Genomic DNA, 19,970 nt, shown 5'->3' with positions numbered 1-19,970 from the left:
AACTGTCATTCTATTTGATGGGAATTAGCATTCTGAAACATGAGTGCCTTAGCTAAAGGCACCATTCATTAGATTAGGATTTGGAGAAGCTGGAGGAGGTGGCCGTGGGAGGTCCTGAGGGCTGAGGAAGCCAGGCTCTGCTAACCACTGCCTAGTCTTTTGCTATTTAGAGAACAGAAATCTGTTGCACTGCACTTGGGAAGTCCACCAGCTCAGTAGCTACACTAGCAGATTGTGTTGAAGACACGCTTTCTGCAGTCTTTTCTCCAAAACCAAACAGAAAAAAAAATGTATTTTGTAATTTACCCAAAGAATTATGCAGGGAAAAAATAAGTCAATATGATTAAGGAAAAAGAAAATCTAGGTCATCTGCCATTCAGTTTAACTTTGTTGGTATCTTCTTAAAGAGAAAACAGGACACATGTTATTCTGAAAGCATCAATTACCTGGTTCGGCCTGGGAGTTAACTTAAACCTTTGACTCCATCCCTCTTGGAGGACTCTGATTGGCTTCCCTGTCTCCTGACCCTGGAAAACTACTAGAACAGTCACAGCCAGTAGGGACTGTGGGGATGAAAGATGAATTGGAGACTGGAAAGCGTGAGCTCTCATGCCCACAGGTTGGGACCATGTGCTTGCATGAGGCAACAGGGTGCCACCCTGAGTGGCAAGATCTCAGGGAGGCTTGGAGACGGATCTGGGGCGGCTGTTGCTTGGCACTTCCCAGTTGTCACCAAGTAGGAGTGTAGATCCCACGTGCTTGTGTATTATAAGCTAGAGAGCTGGTTTTTTAGTGCGAGTGCCTGGTGTGGTAATAGTAATAAAACGCACTACTGCAGGCCAGACCAAATGTTCTGTGTGTTAGGTGCGGCATGAGACTACCCAGGTTTCAGGTATAGGTAGGAGATGGAACTGGAGGTGAGTTTGGCTTGGGCTTGTAGAATCAATACTGTGTGTGACACAAGGCCCCCCCCGCCTAGAAGGTTCCTTTCCTCTTCCTTTTCTTTAAGTTCACCTGTCCAGACAAGATCCATCACTCGCTGTCATGTTTATGATCTCCTGCTGTTGTTGCTCTGCCTGTGATCTCATTCACTCCCTTGGTAATTTTTGATAATGCAGTAAGTACTCACCTCTCAGACTAAGAATTAAGGTCTTGATTCTCACCTGTGTCTATCCTATTTTCTTGAAAAATATTTTTATTCTATTTTATATATTTATTTGTCATTCAGTGTGTGTGTGTGTGTGTGTGTGTGTGTGTGTGTGTGTGTGTGTCTGGCACACGTTCAGAGATCAGAGAACAACCTTTGGAAGTTATTTTCCTTCTACCACAGAACTCAGGTCATCTAGCATTATCTATTACGTATGTTTCATCTGTGTATGATACATATCAATGTTACCCTTTCAATACAGTCAGTCTTATCCTTTCTTCCATCCATCACATATCAGGCATCTGTTGTCTCTGGATCAGCTTTGACTTTTATCTACATACATACATGCATACAGTGTTTGGGACTTCCTTTTTTCCCCAGTTAACAGATGCTAAGGCTCTTTGTTTGGCTCTTTGTTGTATGTGACTCATTCACTCTGACCCATGTGATATTCCATCATGAGAATATTCTACAACATCTCTCCACTGCCCTGCTCACAGGTACTTACTTCCAGTTTATATGAAAAAAAACTTCTATAAGAGTCTGGTATACATATTCAACCAATGTCTCTGTCACTACTGTTGGTGTTTCTATACTTTGCCTCATGTTGTGTCTGCAGTCACAAAATGGGGCAGGTGTCTGATAAAGGTCTTGACAATAATGGAAATGGCATTCTCTCTCTTTTTTTTTTTTATCTTATTATGCTTTACTTTGTCATGTTTGGTTGTTATCTTCTAGAAGCATGTTCTTTTCTCTTTTTTCTTTAAATTCTTTTCATTTTACATAGCTGTCCCAGTTACCCTTCCCTTCCCTTCTCCTGCTCCTCACCTTCTTCCATCACACCCACATCCATTCCTCAGAGGGATAAGGCCTCCCTTGGGGAGTCAACAATGTCTGGTATACCAAGTTGAGGCAGGACCAAGACCCTCCACCCTGCATCAAGGCTGAACAAGGTGTCCCACCATAGGGGATGGGTTTCAAAAAGCCAATTCATGTACCTAGGATAAATCCATGTCCCACTGCCAGGTCCCAAAATCAAGACAAATATTGTCACCCACATTCAGAGGGTTTAGTTCAGTCCCATGCAGGATCCCCAGCTGTCAGTCCAGGGTCCTTGAACTCCCACTAGCTCAGATCAGCTATCTCTGACCCCCCTTGCTCATATGACCCCTCCTCCCTTACTTCTACTAAGCTCCAGGAGCTCAGCCCCGTGCTTGGCTGTAGATCACCACATCTATTTCCATCAGTTAGTGGATGTAGGTTCTATGATGACAATTAGGGTAGTCACTTATCTGATTATAGGGGAAGGCCAATCCAGGCACCCTCTCCTCTATTTCTAGGAGTCTTATCTAGGGTCATTCTTGTAGATTCCTGGGCATTTCCCTAGTACTTGGCTTCTCCCTAACCCCAGAATGGCTCCCCTTATCAAGATACATCTTTCATTGCTCCCCCTCTCTGTTCCTCCCCCAACTCAGCCATCTCAGTCCCTCATGTTCCCACCCCTATTCCTTCCCCTTCCCTGTTTTCCCAGGAGATCTCAGCTATTTCCCTTCCATGGGGCCCTCCATATGTGTCCCTCTAGGACCCTCCTTTTTATCTAGCTTCTCTGGGGTTGTGGATTTTAGCATGGTTATTCTTTGTTTTGCATCTAATATCCACTACTTAACAAGTGAGTACATACCTTGTTTGTCGTTCTGGATCTGGGTTAGCTCACTCAAGATGTTTTTTTTTTTTTCTAGTTCCATCCAAAATGGCATTCTCTTATTCTTAGTGGATTGTCTTGGTTCTTGACTGATGACAGCAGGGATCCCTAGGGTGGGGGGCAGCAGTGTGACTGTGATGTGGGAGTGATTTCTTATTAATAAAGAAACTGCCTTGGCCCATTTTATTGGATAGAAAATTAGGTAGGCGGAGTAGACAGAGGAGAATGCTGGGAAAAAGAAGCTGTGTGAGGAGTCGCCATGGTTCTCCCGCTCCAGACAGACGCAGGTTAAGATCCTCCCTGGTAAGCCAGCTCGTGGGCTACACAGAATATTAGAAATGGGTTAGAACAATATGTAAGAGCTAGCCATAAGGAACTGGAACTATCCGGGCCAGGCAGTGTTTGAAAGAATACAGTTTCCGTGTAATTATTTCTGGGCATAAGCTAGCCATGCGGGCGGCCGGGTGCCGGGGACGCAGCCCTGCCGCCGCTCCTGTTTCAACATGACTGCACAAAGTCTGGGCACCCAGGCTGGCTGGAGTTTCCCTGTGTAAAGTGTGCATGAGCACAGTGCAGATACATACATGAACTATGTGGATGTGCCTAACTCCTTGCCATGTTTTGCCCAGAAAAAGCAGAGGCTGTACTCTCAGAAATGCTGGTCGAATGTAAATCATCGTTGTCAGCAAATGTAATGTGGGAAGGGCTCCTAGCAAAGTCATAGGGGTTGCAACTTATCCAGAAGCATCAGAAGCCCCTTAGCACCGAGTACAGCAGCCCCCACATGGCCCTGCTTATTGTACTGAAACTAAGGGCCACCTTGTACAGGTCAGGCAGACCCCGTGTCCTCTGGGTCAGAGCTGCGTCTAGGAGCATGGATTTAGGATGAGAACAGAATTTTGAATGGTACTGTGTAGGATCATATCACATTCTGTCAACCTCCAAGAATTTCTGTCCTTCTCACCAAGGACAAGCTTTTTAAAATTGATTACTGCCAAAGAACATGAGTAATATGGCTCTTGTGAGGTACTACCAACCAGCCTGCAACCTTTATCAAGATTGCAGAATTCAGGGCTTTCCCCAGGCTTGGGGCATGGAGACATCTACGTTCTTCTCCTATTTGCCTCCCCTCCCTGGCTCAACCTGTGGATCTCACTCTTCCTCCAGCCCTAATTATAAAGTAATTGTCATTCCAACCTCTAGAATTCCGTTGGTAACCCTGGAATGTACTCAGATTGGGTGCTGCTCATAAACTGGGGCCAAAGCACCCCACTACTCAGTGTGTGCTTGTCACATAGAAATAAATCATCTTGTCCTTGGACCTTATGCATGCTTGTCTTTGTCTGAAACCAAATATGGAAAGGACAGGGAGTTTGGGTAGTGAGTTTTGTATTTTTCCAGTTTGGGTGGATGCTTTTCTTTTCAGGTTTATGTGCTTAATGTCCATATCAGTGAAGGATGTATTTCTGTCTTCCCAGAGAGCTGCAGGAAAAGCACAGCTCACAAGTCTGCGTGATGAATCTGCAAGTGCACACTTCCCCCTTTGTGCCCATGGTGAGCCAGCAGCACCCAGCACACAGTGTCCAGGGCCAGGGAGCTTCACTCTTGCTTCCTGCTTGGCCAGAGCTTCTCTGTGAGCGCTTCTGTCCTGTTATCAGAGTGCACTTCTTCCACACTCTTGTCTTGACTTCTTAGAGCATCTGACAATTGTTCCTGTTGCTCACTGTAGCCTTGACCAGGTGTCCAGGTTGTCCTCCACGCTAGAAGATAAAGTATTTATCCCTCTATTCCAGATGCCATTGTTTATTGTTGTTGTTCTTTATTGTTGTTGTTGTGTTTGTGTGTGTGTTTGGCTTTTTGAGACAGGGTCTCGCCATGTGATTCTGGCTGGCCTGGTACTCTCTGTGTAGACCAAGCTGGCCTCGAGCTCACAGAGACCCTCCTTCCTCAGCCTCTTGATTAATAGGATTAAAGGTGTGCCTCACCACACCCATCTCTAAGGTGTGTTGAGAGCCCAGGAGAGCAGTGTATCCACAGACCACCTACCTCTTTCTCATGCCCATTACACCAGGGTGGGAACCTCAGCAGGCATCTGGTTTACTTCACCTGTGCAGCAGGATCTGATGGGGACAGATTTTCTTCAACCCAACCTCTGCACTGGTCACCTGGCACATCACCCTGTCTCTAACACATGTCTCCATTCAACCTGGCATCTTGGAAGTGCCTTTTTCTTTTCCCAAGCAGAGGGCTAAGATGCACAGTGATATTAGTCAAGCATAGTCTTGAGTTCACCATAAAAACAGACAATCTTTCTGGACAGAATCACTATCCACCATCAGCTCAATTGATGCAGATCAACAAAAATGGAAGGTGGAAGAGCCTGCAGCATCCACCAGAAACAGTGATCCTGAGGATTTCTTCACATAGCATCCAGTGCACTAGCTTCATGCCAGGGTCTCTGCACATCTGGGACTTTCCAAACATGAGATTCATCTTTTCTCTTACGTAGGCAATAGATCATCTGAATGCTGAAATAGTCAGAATAGGCAGGGTTGCAGTACAGTAACAAGCAGACCCCCCCCCCCAAGTGACTGGGTTGAAATAAGTAAGGCTCACTCCTCATCAAACCATTTCTGCCATTACTACCCAGCAGTAAGATTACAGAGGTGTTGCTTGTCAGTGGGTGGGGTGTGTCTCTTGCTATTTAGAATGTTCCTGTTGTCATATTGGAAGAGAATGCTTCAGAGAGCCTTGCATCAGCAAACAAGTGTCTTGGATGAACCCCTTCTTCCTGTGGGTGCTGTCCCCCCCCCCCCCGCCACTGGATGCTAGAAACTGTTGGCAACACATGCTGAGTCAGGAGAAAGGAAACATTTGGTGAGTAACGCTGACAACTGCACATATTTGATCCAGGTTAAGTCAGGCTCAGGGCCTCACACCTATATTCCCAACATTTAGGAGGCTGAAGAGGATACAAGATCAAGGCTATCCTATGCTGCAAAGGAATTTCAGGCTAGCCTAGGTTATAGTGTGAAATCTTCTCATTTAAAGAAAACCATGACATTCAAATACACAAACCAATCTAAAACTAAAACAAAACAAACCCCCAAATAAACAACAGTTGTAAAAGTCTGGCTATATTTAAATACCCACAGGTCTGGGTATTTAACGGAGTCCTATCATGAAATTAATAGTAGGTAGCTCCCATGGCATATTAGTGTCTCTGAGACATGCAACCTGTCCCCAAACTCACAGATCCAGAGGCCAAAAGCCATCTCCATGGTACAAGCTAAGCGAGTACAGACAACTAGCCACCTCTCTTTTTTGAGGCTCACTGAAGCTAGGACCAGCGCAGACTGGCATATGAGCTCACAGCAGGTAAGTGCACCTCAGTTCTACTGAAGGCTGGAAAGAAAGGCTGGCTCTTGGCTTGCACAGTAGCCCGCTCTCTTCATTCTTGTTTCTGGGAAGTCCCCCGTCCCTTGGCAGGCTAGGCAGGTACTCTTGTCTGCTTGCTGTGGCACAACCAGGTGTCCTGGGCTACCTTCTGCCCTGGGAGACATTCAGCTGGTGTCTGTGAAGCAGAGGTCACAGTGTCTGGCTGCAACAGGCACTGAAACTGGACAGTCATACATGGCTGTAGAAAGTCTATTTAAAAGGGTTTCTTTTTTATTATTCAACTGTTATTCAGCAATATACAGTGCAGTTTATAAACAACTATACCCTTGTTTCCAATCTTTATTTAAAAATAAATATTATTGACAGTGAGTTTTAATTATGGTGTTTTTTTTTAATCAAAATGTCTCCAAAGAAATAATTTAATAAAGAAAAGCCCCCAAAGAAAAAGTAAATTCAAAAAAAATTTCTAAACACAATAATCTCCTAAAAATATTTTACTTTGTCAGAAAGGCTTTGACCCGACTTTTTTTTTTTTTTTTTTTTTTTTTACATATTATCCTCAAAGTACCTGTTCAACAGTTCGTGCAAAATGAAGACTCGGAGGGCACGTGAAGGAAAGAAACAGAAACTGGACGTTGCCGTGGAGAGCTCAGCGCCCCATGCAGACTGCACGGCCTTCGCTCTATCCTATCTGGAAACTTGATGCGTTACTTTAAGTCTTCTAAATTTGTGTTACTTCCCCAAAAAATAAGATTTATTTATTTCTGCATGGACTTCTTCATGCTTCCCTTGGTCCTTGTGTCCATGTGGCAAGGTCCTCCCCCGCGTGGCTGCCGAAATTTTATGGCTGTCAGTGTCCCAGCAATGGGTGCAGGAACCTATGCAGCGCTAACAAGAGCAGCGACAGCAGAGGGTCTGTGCTGTAGGCAGGGCCGGTACCTGCAGGGGAAGAGAAAACAGACAGTCAACTGGACTCCTGAGAACCTGGGATCCTGAGGCAGACCAGAGTCTTTCTGAGGCTTCTGAAACCACAGTAGCCAGCTGGAGGCTGCCATGGCTGCTTCTGTTTAAAGATGGAGCCAGATGTGGTCAGACACAGGTGCGCTTGTCCTGAGGTGGACATGCTAGACACTGCTTTGTTTCACTAAAGACAACCTGCTTCTTTGGTCCTCAGAACAATTCTTCCAAGTGTCCTCTAAATGAAGGCTCACCTCCCCCACCTCCTCCACATCTTCACACAGTGCCAGCTTCCAGGCAGCCTCTCCAAGTTCCTGTCTAAATGGCACACCTCAGCATCCTCACAGGTCCTGTCACGGTGGTTTCTGGGTGTTAGCCTTCCTTCCATAATCATGCCGTCAAGCTGCTCCTGGAGATGGAGAGCTCAGTAATCACAGGCTGGTGTGGGTAGATACCTAAGATCCCACACATCTGGCCCCACACTGCCTGTATCATACCCACCTTTTCCTCCAGTGTCTGGGTGCCTGGTCTGCCTCTGGGCCCTAACACCTAACTACCATGTCTTCATCCTGCCTCCTCCGGAACACTGCTTGTCTCCTCCCCTATTCTCAAAGTGTCCAGATGTTACAAAGACCTCCCTGTGTAGCCAGGAAAAGCCCACCAAAGAGCCCTGGGCTCCTGAGCTGCAAAATGCCCTACTTCTCCTGGGATTACTTGCTCTTCTGCCTTGGTACTGGGGGACACCACTACTGAGTGTGATACTGGGGGACACCGCTGCTGAGTGAGATACTAGAGGACACCACTGCTGAATAGGATGCTGGGGGACACCACTGCTGAATAGGATACTGGGGGACACCACTGCTGAGTGGGATGCTGGGGGACACCGCTGCTGAGTGGGATACTGGGGGACACCACTGCTGAATGGGATACTGGGGGACACCACTGCTGAGTGGGATACTGGGGGACACCACTGGTGACTGCTCTCCTATACATTTCGCCTGAACCTCCAGCAGGCTGGGCTGCAACCCTATACCCAGGAGGACTGTGGGAGACTCTTCATTGGTCAACACCAGATTTGTAGAAAGTGTGGAGTCTTTGCAAAACTGTCTGCCCTAGCTGCTGCTAGGGCAACTGGATCCTTCGTCTCTATTAGGTCAGGTGAGGGTTTTTCCAACAAGCTTGGGACTGACTGTAGTACTATCAACTTCTCATTTTGCGTACTGATCCCAGTCCCCACTCCATCCCCTTCTCCTGATCCCTCTACCTCCCACCCACTGCATCCCCCCATCCACTCCTCAGAGAGCATAAGGCTTCCCAAGGGGAGTCAACAACATCTCGCAAGTCACTTTGAGGTGAGACCAAGGCCCTGCCCACTATATCTAGGCTGAACAAGGTATCTTTCCAAAGAAAATGAGTTCCAAAAGGCCAGTTCAAGCACTATAGTTAAATCCCGGTCCCACTGCCAGTGGCATCACAGACTGCCCCAGTCACACAGCTGTCCCCACATTCGAAGGGTCCAGTTTGGTCCTATGCAGGTTCCCCAGCTGTCAGTCCTGAGTCAGTGAGCTCCCACTAGCTCAGGTCAGCTGTTTCAGTGGGTGTCCCCATCGTGGTCTTGACCCCTTTGCTCATATCATCGCTCCCTCCTCTCTTTCGAATGGACTCTGGGAACTCGGCCCAGTTCTAGCTATGGATCTCTGCACCTGCTTCCATCAGTTTCTGGATGAAGGTTCTATGATGACTGGCTTTCCCCTGTAATCAGATTAACTACTATCAATCTTCATGGGTAGAAGTACTGTCAATCCTTTTCTTTCCTTGTAATTTTTGATATTCGTCTTTATTTAGAATTTAATGTATGAGAATTGCATTTAAATCATTTCCACCCTTCTCTTCTCCCCCTCCAACTCCTCTAGTGTAGGCCACTCACTTACTCTTCCCAAATTCATGTGTGTGTGTTTGTGTGTGTGTGTGTGTGTGTGTGTGTGTGAGAGAGAGAGAGAGAGAGAGAGAGAGAGAGAGAGAGAGAGAGAGAGAACATTTCATGTTGTTGCTCTGTGTATGTGTTTCGGGCTGACACTTGGGATTGGATAGCTGTCAGTGGACTCCTCCTTGGTAAAGATAATTCCCCCCTCTATAGTTCTTTTTTTTTTTTAAATATTTATTTATTTATTATGTATACAATCTTCTGTCTGTGTGCATGTCTGCTGGCCAGAAGAGGGCACCAGACCTCTTTACAGATGGTTGTGAGCCACCATGTGGTTGCCGGGAATTGAACTCAGGACCTCTGGAAGAGCAGGCAGTGCTCTTAACCACTGAGGGTTAGACCTTGTGAGTCTTTCCCTATCTCTGTTAACAGGTCAGCTGGTGTTGCCATTGTGCAGATCCTGTTTAGGCAGCCATGTTGTTGAGGTTTCATGAGTATAGTTCCTTATCATATATAGAAGACACACTCTCAAGCAGACATTCTGGTCCTCTGATTCCTACAATCTTCCCTCTTTTCTGAGATGGTCCCCAAGTCTTGTGTTGTAGTTAGTTTATTTTTCAAATTCGTTCTTTTAATTAGCATTCAAAACAACAGATTTCATCAGGACGTCTCCATCCATGTCTTTATCAGACTTGGTTCAGTACAGCCTGGTCATCACATCTCACCCTAGTCTCCAATCCTGCTGGTCTCCTCTCCTAATAGTACTCCTTCTATTTTAATCACACATGGACACACACACACACACGAGAGAGAGAGAGAGAGAGAGAGAGAGAGAGAGACAGAGACAGAGACAGAGAGACAGAGAGACACAGAGAGAGAGAGAGGCAGGTGGGGGGGGAGAGGGAGGAAGGGAGAGAGAGAGGCGGGGGAGTTAGTTTTAAATCTAGAAAGACATAATACTTATCTTTCTGAGTCTGGCTTATTTTGCTTAACACAATGGCTGCCAATTCCATCCACTTTCCTCATCTGATTAAATTCTAATGTGCATATATAACCCCATTTTCTTTATAAAGTCTGAGAACTTAAGCTAGTTCTGTATCTTGGTAATTGTGGCTAGTGCATCAGTAAACATGGATGCCTAAGTGTGGTACACTGGCCTCCAGGTGCATACTTAGGCATGATGTGAATGGATGTAGCCATTTTTCCTTTTGTCCAAAGCATTTCCCTACTCCATAATGCAGCTTGCTCTGCCTGCAACTGTGTATGTGACAGAACTCATGCTCCATGCCTACTCCTCTCTTTTATGATCCATTCAGAATCTCCATGACTCCAGCTGCCCACGTGTGGACTGGTGCTGGCTCACACTGTGGAGTGAGAAGAAGGCAGACTCTCCTGTGTCCAGTCTTTCCAGAGATGCTATTTCTCTGCACAGTCCAGACCCCAGTTAAGAAGTCCATCCACGACCCCGTCCAGACATACTAGCCCTCAGATCTTAATTTCCCAGTCTTTCCTCCTGCCCTCCAACAATCTGGCCACTCTGCTTCTGGCCATCACCAGCAGAGAGAATCGTAGTTCATTGATTGCTACAAAGACCACAATCCTCTTTTGTGCCTCCTCATTGTCACAGATTGCTAGGAAGATGGATGCAGTGATAGGTGAGTTGATGGATGGCTAGAGGTCCAGTTAGAATTCACAGGAGCTCCTGGGCACATGGAAAAAAACAGTCTGAAAAAAAGTACAAGGGATAGTGGTGCTTCGTATAGCTTGAAGACTAGACATCCAATGCCCAGGCTTTGATGGTTACACTCTTGCAAACCCTAGCACTAAGGCAGGCTCAGGTGACAGAAACAGGAATGAGAGGTATCTAAAAGCAGTTGTGAAGAGAATTTCAGACCATCAAGATATGCAGCAGTCAGAGAAGCAGTCAATGGACATGTAAGCCAGTCAGAGGATGGCTGGCCAGGTGGTACTGCAAGCGCAGGAGAGGTAAAGCAAGATTTAACCTTGCCTTCAAGTACCCCTTTGACTTACCCATTTGCTTAATGTTAAAAGGTTTCAGACTGAGGACATAGCTCAGTGGTCCTTAGTGTGCAAAAGTCCTGTGTTCTATCCCTACTATAAAAAGCAGCTCGATCTGTGCTGGGCCAGAGGTAGAAGCACCAGGGACAGAAGGACCACATGATGCTGTCTAAGGTAATGAGCATAGAAGGTGGAGATCAATGTGGGGCCTTCAATGCTGGATGTCTGCTTGGTGGCCACAGGGGTTCCTAAATGCAGTCCTGTTGCTAACAGCCCCCTTCATCTCTCGGGGTCTTGGAGCATATGCCATAAAGTTAGTATATGTCTTGCCGGTGTCACTAGGCTAGAGTTTAAGCAGTTTCCCAGAGGCAGGCCATGCAAAGCCTTCCTCCTCTCCACCAGGCACATTCTGTGATAGGGCCTCCCTCACATGACCTGTTGTAGACAGTGGACTATCACCAGAGTGAGGCAAAGTTTACAGAGGGCTGTGCACTTCAGAATGAACTATCTAAGCCCGAGTCAGCCTTCCGAAGAATGGGGGTCATGAGATGTTCTAGATAAGGTCCCTCCAGACCAATCAATCCCCAAGTGAATTGGCACCAATTACCTAGCTGAGCCCAGCAGAGACCAAGCGAGAAACTTCCCAGGTGAGCCGAGAGAAATCACTGTGTTGAGTAAATGACTGTGGTGGTTTGAATGGCACTATTAGGAGGTGGCTTTGTCGGAGTAGGTGCAGTTCTGTTGGAGGAAGTGTGTCCCGGTGGAGGCAGGCTTTGAAGTCTCATATATGGTCAAGATACCACACAGTACCTCAGTTCACTTCCTGTTGCCTTTGGATCAAGATGTAGACTTCTCCAGCACCATGTCTGCTTCCACGCTGCCACACCTCCAGTCCCCATGCTCCCTGTCATGACGACAATGAACTAAACCTCTGAAAATGTAAGCCACCACCTCAATTAAATGTTTCCCTTTATAAGAGCTGTCATGGTTATGGTGTCTCTTCCCTGCAACAGAAACCTAAGACAACGATCATAATGTCACACGAAAGTCACTGGGTTTTAAGGTTCTCTGTCACACAGCAAAAAGACATTCCATACAACATACAAACAAAAGCAGCCCAGATAGTCAATGCCGTGCAAGCAGAGGTTTCAGAAAAGACCAGTGTGAGCCAGGTGTGTTAGACACATTTGCAATCCCAGTACTCAGGAGGTTGAGACAGGAGAATCAGCCTGGGCTAAATAGTGAGACCTTCTTTCAAAAACAAAACAAAATACACAAACAAACAAAAAACAGGATCTAGGAATATATCTCAGAGAGACAGCATTTATCCAAATGTACATGGCCTTGGATTTGACCCCCAAGTACCACACTGATAAACGTAGACACAACATCTTAGGGCTGAATGGATGCTCAACATGCAGCTGCATTTGCTTGAAAGCCTGGCAACCGGTGTTCAATCCCCAGAGCCCCTATAAAAAGCAGCAGGAGAGCACCAACTCACGAGTAAAACTTCAAAAGGACCATCTTGCCTGAGCAGAGCCGAAGAGCTAATTTTGTGAGTGCTTTCCCAAGAGGGAACTTTTCCAATGTGCATGAGCTGTCTCCTCATCTACTTCTTTTTAAAACACCCCTGGAACTTAATGACCAGGGGGTCACATTCTTTGAGGGAGAGCTCCTATTGTGATGTCTAGTACAGGGCCTCCTCTGCATCTGGGGCCTGAGTCCCTACATCCCCATCTCCCAGAGGCAGCAGCCAGGACTGCTCACTGCTGTCCAGACAAGTGTAACTCAGCTTGACCCTGTAGAGGGCACAGGTGGACAATGGCTGAGTGGGTGTGTTTGGTGTAGCTGGGATGGGTTCACTCACCTACCTTGGGGCCTCTCTTCTGACGTTCCTAGAATATGGGGCTGAAGAGGCAGGCTGATGTGCTGAACTGATCACATGCTAACAGCCTCTCCATCTATTTCCTCCCTTCTGGAGGCGAACCAAGAATAGCGCCAGAGTGCACACCAGTGTGTTAGTCATGATGAAGCTGGAGATTCAGGCAGCCCAAGAGGTGAGGGAAGCCCTGGAAAGAGGAATGGCTGATTCATCTTCATCTCCAACCAGCACTGCTGTGTTGCTGATCATTCTTAATGAAACTGAAACCTGTGAGACTGCTAATCGGGTGTCGTGGCACATAATCCTAGCCCGTAGGCAGAAGGATTGCAAGTTTCAGGTCAGCCTGGCTGCATACTGAGACCACATCTGGGGAAAGAGATGGGAGTGAAAGAAAGGAGGAGGAGGTGGGGGAGTAAAAGGAAGTAGGGAAACAGGACAGTTGGGAGGTGCAGATAAATAAAATATAACAACTAAGAACTAGAAAAGATACAATGGACCATGGATGTGTGCATGCCTACATGCACACTCATACACATACACACATGTATACACGCATCTCAGTCCAAGTAGCTTCTGCCTGGGAAATTCATCATTTCCATTTATCCAGCAACAAAAGAATTATAAAGCCCTGTCAGAAAAGTGCATGGAATTGTTAAACCCATTTAATATTTTTAATAAAGAAATGAAGAATGCTGTGTCCGGGCTTCCTCTTGTGTAGTGTCCAAGCCTGTGACTCTGAAGCTCCCAGGGTGGTTTACAGTTGAGTTATGAGTTCTCCTCATCAAGGATGCACAGAATGAAAGCATTGGTCCCAGGTAGAAGTCTAACTTGGGGAGGTCTTGGAAACATTAGGCGGGCCTGATTGGCGGGAGCAGGTCACGTGTGATGTGTCTTCCCTGTCCACCATGAGTTTGAACAGTCTCATACCATCTCATGCTCACACCATGACGCTGTGCCTCACTGTAGGCCCCAAGCAACAGAGTCAGAGATAGAAGCCTCATGAAATGGAGCCGAAATACAAATTCTTCCTTTTACATTACTTGAGTTGGCTACTGTGACACAAATTTGACTGACACAGAGATCCCTGTGAGGGTGGCATTGCAGCCCACACATGGGCCTGGGGTATCTGGTCTCTGTGGAGAGCTGAGGAACCTCTGACCCAACCCCTATATCCTGACTCTGAAGGCTGAGAGCTGCGGCAGAGCTGGGGAAGGCTGGCTCAGCAGCTTACACATCACACACACACACACACACACACACACACACACACACACACCACTCAGCCAGAGACTGTTCAGGGTTGCTCACAGACTTCAGTTCTTTTTTTCAGGCATGAGAAGTGTAACCACGGTTATGATATTTTGGGGTCAGTAAGCTGGTTCTGGCTCGGTAGCCTGAGTGGGTTGGAGCTCATTTGCAGGTTGGCACTGTAGGCTTTGCCTACTGGTGCCTTCCTCTGCAGAACTGTGCAGAATGGGGACTCAGAGTGCAGGCAGGTTGTTGTTGTCCTTCTCTCATGGACAAAGCCATTCCACCCTTGAGCTTGGTTGTGATATCGGAGGATTCCTGAAGGGTGTGCCCGCAGCCGGCCCCCTTTCTACTGAGCGCACTATGGTCACTAAAAGCTGTTGTGTACTTTGTGAAGTTCTAACCCTGTCTTTTCAACAAAGACTTCGTGGCTAAATAAAGTTAAGGACCCAAGCCATGCACACAGGATAGTGGGCCTTTGAGTACCCATGCCCAGTTGTATTGCTTTCTTCTTCTGCAGCCTCTGTGAATGAGACAAAAAGGGCTGCTCCAGGAGCGAGCATGAACTAGAACCTCTACTCAAGGCTGGATAGAGCCCTCCTCTTTTAAGACAGCATTTCCCCCCTGTTTTCCCTCACATGCTCTGAGGACCCTGCCATTCCAGCTGCACCTCTGCTCTCTCAGGAAGCAGCAGACCCCCTCCCCCACCTCCAGAGGAGAACAAAAAGGACACAGGCAGCATCTTGGCCAAGGTCAATGCCACACATCATCCCTTCTCTACACATCATCCAGAAGCCTCAGCAGTGGCACAGCAGAGTCTGTCACTTCAGGAAACTGTCCTTCACCCTTCATTGCAATTTCACGCCTCCCCCACTTCCTGCCTCTCTCCTTATAAACCCCTTTTTCTGCAGAACCTATTGGCAAGTGAGACACAATGTGGCCACCTGAGGGTAGAGCCTGGGTTGCAGAAGGGTGCAAAAAAAAAAAAAAGTAAATTCTAATCTGAACCATTAAAAATGAGGAGACTCCACACATAGATTGTGAAAGACCCAGGCATTAGCACCGTGCCTCTCCTTTGCTGCTGATGCTATGTCCTTCTCAGCAGGAGTCTCCAGGTCCTTGCCCTCCTGACCCCCTACCCAGACCCAAGCGAGCTACCAGCCACCACCCTGGCCTCTGTGCAGTGGATTCCGGTACAGCCTTTCTCGGTCACACGCATCCCCACACCCTGCCATTTGCCGATGTCCAAGTGCACAGTGTCTGAGCCAGCTCTGGCCTCAGAATTGAGGAGGAGTCTGGCTTAGGTCCCACTAGGTCTGCGCTCAGCTGTGCAGTGGGCAGGGGCAGGTCCCTTCCCTGACACAGGGCTGGCCCTCCTGGCAAGCTCAGTTCTCATTTTTCCCGTTGGACTCTACCCGGGTCCAGCTTACTGCTGAGTGGGAAGATGGCAGCATGCAAGGCTGCCTCCCCTGTTGACATTTTAATTAAAGCCTCTTCATGGATATTTATCTAGAGGGAGCCAGCGAGGAATAATTGTGCACTAAGGGAGTTTGTTTGGGTGGAATTCATTTCTGCCATAAAACTAGCGTGTGCTGGTAAGTGGGGCAAAAACTAGAAGCAGCTAACTGATGCATATCTCTTACAGAAAAGGCTGGCATAGGACCTGCAGACATGGACTGCAGTTGAGACGGGGACCTGCACCTTGCTGATGGCTTCCTACTCATGCTTCCTGGCTAGGGCCGTGAGGCTTCCTGCTTCAGCCAGTTCCCCTCGCTCCGCACCATACTCAGTGGGAGGAGCCTAACTGCTTCTGGAGAATCTGAGTCACTTTGTTTTTATTACTGTGACAAAATGCCGGAATGAATCCACTCACAGGAGGGATTCCCTTTGGCTCATGTTTTCAGACGTGTCAGGCCATGGTCCTGGCTCACTGTTCCGAGGCTGTGGGGAGTTAGAACATCATGGCAGAAGGTCGTGATGGGCAACGGTGCTCACCTCCTGGCAGCCAGGAACAGAAAGTGGGGGAAGAGGAGGGCTAGGTGAGGTCACCCTTCAAAGCCACACCGTCAATGGCCGACTTCCTCCAGCCTAGCTCCTCCTCTTCCTAACAAACCATCCAGCTAAGAATTCAGCAATGGGTTAATCCAGCAATGGAGCTGTTGACCTCTCAACAGTGCCACTATCTGGAAATTAGCTTATGAGCCCTTTTATGTCACATCCAATTCTATCATAGGTGAATGAAGCACACCCAGTTCAGTCATGGGCCTGAGACAGTCCTCTACCGTGGCTTAATGCTGGCCTCCGTATTTTGAAACATTTTCCTTCCTCCATTGCCACCAATGCCCAAACTGCTTCTTGCATATACTTGGAGATAAAGGTGCAGAGCCTTGGCCAGATCCCCATTGCAGAGGAAAGAGCCACCACCTCGATGCTTCCATGAGAACCTTTCTTAATTGTTTCAATAGTTCCCCATTTCCAGCCTTGTATGATGGTCGACTCTCCTTGCCAGCACCGGAGGTAGGCAGTAGAAGGACTAACCAATGGCTCTGTTTCCCTTGGCCTGATTCATTCCTTATGTTTTAACTACACATTGACTCCTCCAGGCAGACTGCCTCAATCAATCACCAAGGGACATAAAACCAGGCACTAGTATCTCTGCTACCTACACGGCCTGGGGCTTGTTGGGTAGCCCAGATTAGTCTGGTAATCCTCCTGCCTCAGGAGTGCTGAGTGCTGGAATAACAGATGTGCAGAGCACCACACCCTCCTTAAAAACAAAGCAAAACAAAAACCACAATTCATTTAGAATGCAGAAACTGATATCCAATGAGAAGTAACTCGCCTGAGGCCCAAGGTTTACAGATAAATTACAGGCCATGAGTTAGTTTTGAGCTTCAGATTAACAGTGGCCAACCTACCCCAAATAACTTATGGGCAATACTTACATCAAGGTACCGCTAACTGTCTCTCTGAATCCCAAGTTTAATTTTTATTTGATACAGATAAAGGTCAGACTGAGGTCGACTGTGCTGACTTGAACTCAGGCAGCCTGCTTCTGTCCACACAGTGGGCTACAGTCATCACTTATGCCTCTCCTAGGACCAAAGAACATGAAGTCATTTCCCCCCCCACAGGTTAGGTTGCTTCCAAAGTGGGAGTGGAGAGGATTTTCCTCCTGAATTTAATAGTCACAAGAACTTATTTTCATTGTTTCTGTTTGTTTGTGCCAATTGTACAGAATAGGTTTCATTTGACATTTGCTGCATTTCCGGCGTTGGAACCCAGGAGCTTGTACAAGTAGATGCTCTACCATTGAGCACATTCCCAGCCCCTCGCTGGGGATCCTGGGAAGGTGCTCTACCACTGAACCACACTCCAGCCTCTCTCTCACTGGTGGAGTCTATCACTGAGCCATGTTCTCCATGTTCACAGTGGCATTTCCACATGTGCATAGAACACACTTTCTTGGGTGGCCAACTTAGTTGATAGGGCCTTGCCAGTCTATTTATTTCAAAATGGGATCTTGCCCCAAAGGCTCCTTTCATGGAATCACTTAATTATAGCGGTGAGTGACAAGGCCCTTTCTCCACAGTAGGCAGCGGGCCACCAGAGGCCCTAACTACAGTGAGCACGAGGGTTCTCAGCAGCTGAGTGTGCTAGGGCTGCGGCTGTGTCGGGCAGGTCCTCATCCAGGAGATCCCACACTCGGCTTGCTTTGGTTTAATTATCTTTGGGGTCATGGAGTGTTAGTAGGCATCTGAAATAGTCTCTGTACCTAGAAACATATTCTGCCTTTTGTGAGAATTCTTTCCTGTGACCTTAGGAAGTGGAACTCGTTTTTCCCTTTTATGGATACGTCCTAGAGTCAGTAACATGCCTACTATTGCAGCTGTGGGGTGCTGGTCGAGGGGTACGGCCAGCGGCTTCCTGGTATCTGAATTTTTCAGGCTTCCTAGCTGCTGGAACCTCTCCCGAACCCTCTCCAGGATGGGGTTTTCACTTGCTTCCTCCTTCCTTTGAGTGGATCAAGTTCCAGATGAAGTAGACTCCCATATGGAGACTAGTTGTATACACTCATTTCCCCATGCCTTCAAGAAGGCCATTTCCATTGTCAGGTCTCTGGAGTATATCAACCTTCCCCTGCTGAGCCCAGAGGTCCATGTAGATGACTCCAAGATAGTGCGGCCTCTGTTGGATATTGCCCGTTTTGCCCCCTTGGTAATACTGCCTCTGCTGGATATTGCTCCTGTTTTGTCCCCTTGATAACACTGCTTCTGCTGGATATTGCCCCTGTTTTGCCCCCTTGCACAGTTTCTCTTCCTATCAACTCATTTGGGCACAGCCTCCTTTAGTTTCATCCTCCCGTGCCCCTCACCCACCTCTCTTCCTGCTCCCAGGAGTTCCCTTCAAGCCTCAGGTTAGAAACCTCCCTTATCCCAAGGACTCTAGAGCAGAGTCGGTTTTTTCCAGGTTTTGTGTGGGCAGCTGCGGGTGTGCTTGCTGTCTGACACCCTTGTCTTATGCCAGAGGGTGAGCTAACGAGAGGGGAAACTGTGACTCATCTGTGTGCCTCCCTGTTTCTGCATGCTGCCTGTGCTGTGAGCTTCACTGTTGGCGGGGTGAATGGTTGGACATAAGCCCCAGCTGCCCACTGTGCAGCAGTGGGCAGACGTTCCATACATGGCCTCCACCTGGGGCTAAGAACCTGTCCTAGATTCCTAGGGATCTTCTAGCCGACTATGACTCAGATGCATCTCAGGCTTGTTTCAACTTTTTCTTTCATTTCTCCCTGAATGTGTTCTATCATGAAACATGTATTTTTCCAAGCTGTTCCAAATCCCTTTCATAGAAGGCAGAGCATTGATGTATGTGCAAAATATTTGTGGATTTTGTATATTTCCAAATATAAATATAAATAAATAAATATATATATTTTTCCATGTAATTTGGGCCAAATCAATTATGTTTGGATATGTTTAAATTGTAGAATTGTTTTCTCAAACTAATAACTACATGAAACCAAAATACAACCACCAGAAGTCTAGCAAGAGACCAATGTATCTCAGTGTTAGAACACCCATTTAGAATCCACCAGTAAGGGGTTAGGGTGTAGTTCAGTGGTACAATGCTTGCCCAGAAAGTGCAAGGCTACAATAAATAATCCCCAGCACTACAGCAAATAAACAAGCAAACATAAATGCAAATATTAAAAATAAAAGCAAATGAGGCTAGCAGTGCTTAGCAGTTTGCAAGGAACATGGTTTGGGAACATTTGCTCTAGGTTACCCCAGTGTACTTCCCAACTTGAGGATTGTGCACTGCTCATGTGACCATTACACTGACTGGGAAGTGGAGCTAGAGTGGTGGATAAGGGAATCCAGCCCTCCCTGAAGTCTCCCACTCAGCCCATTTTCATTCAAGTAGTCTGGTGTTCTTTTCTCCTGTTCTGTATTTATGGTCCTTGAGCCAGAGTTTCCAAGATTTCCCTGGATCAGGCGCATAATGAGTGGGCTCTCAATGGTTGCCCTGCAGTCTGCTAAATAGGGCCCCAGTCTCCCTGTACTTCTCCTCAGAGGCAGGCCTGACAAGCACCTATATGTATAGTATGTGGTGTTGGTCCCAGGGCAGAGAACAGGGTTAGCCCTGTGACCAGAACTATCGGCTTTTCCAGGTCTATCTTTCCATTTATAAA

At 47.2% G+C, this 19,970-nt stretch overlaps 1 protein-coding gene across 2 annotated transcripts in view; it reads right to left on the bottom strand.

Annotated features, from left to right (window-relative positions):
- Positions 1-6,560: 6,560 nt before the first annotated feature.
- Vstm2b (V-set and transmembrane domain containing 2B) overlaps positions 6,561-19,970 on the bottom strand; it is a 31,656-nt gene continuing 18,246 nt past the window's right edge. The window contains exons 5-6 of one of the 2 annotated variants that reach the window (XM_050127312.1): positions 11,959-12,052; positions 6,561-7,187 (exon numbers count right to left, since the gene is read on the bottom strand). In XM_050127312.1, coding sequence (XP_049983269.1) covers positions 7,127-7,187; positions 11,959-12,052 — 155 coding nt within the window. In that variant the 3' untranslated portion in view covers positions 6,561-7,126. The remainder of the gene's footprint in view (positions 7,188-11,958; positions 12,053-19,970) is intronic. The other variant, XM_050127313.1, reaches the window with a different exon arrangement.

Source organism: Alexandromys fortis, unplaced genomic scaffold, assembly GCF_014885135.2.
Source record: "Alexandromys fortis isolate MF-2015 unplaced genomic scaffold, M_Fortis_MF-2015_v1.1 scaffold_259, whole genome shotgun sequence".
Classification (NCBI taxonomy): Eukaryota; Metazoa; Chordata; class Mammalia; order Rodentia; family Cricetidae; genus Alexandromys; species Alexandromys fortis.
The sequence above is the reverse complement of the archived record's forward strand: the minus strand, read 5'-3'. Positions and strand labels throughout refer to the sequence as shown.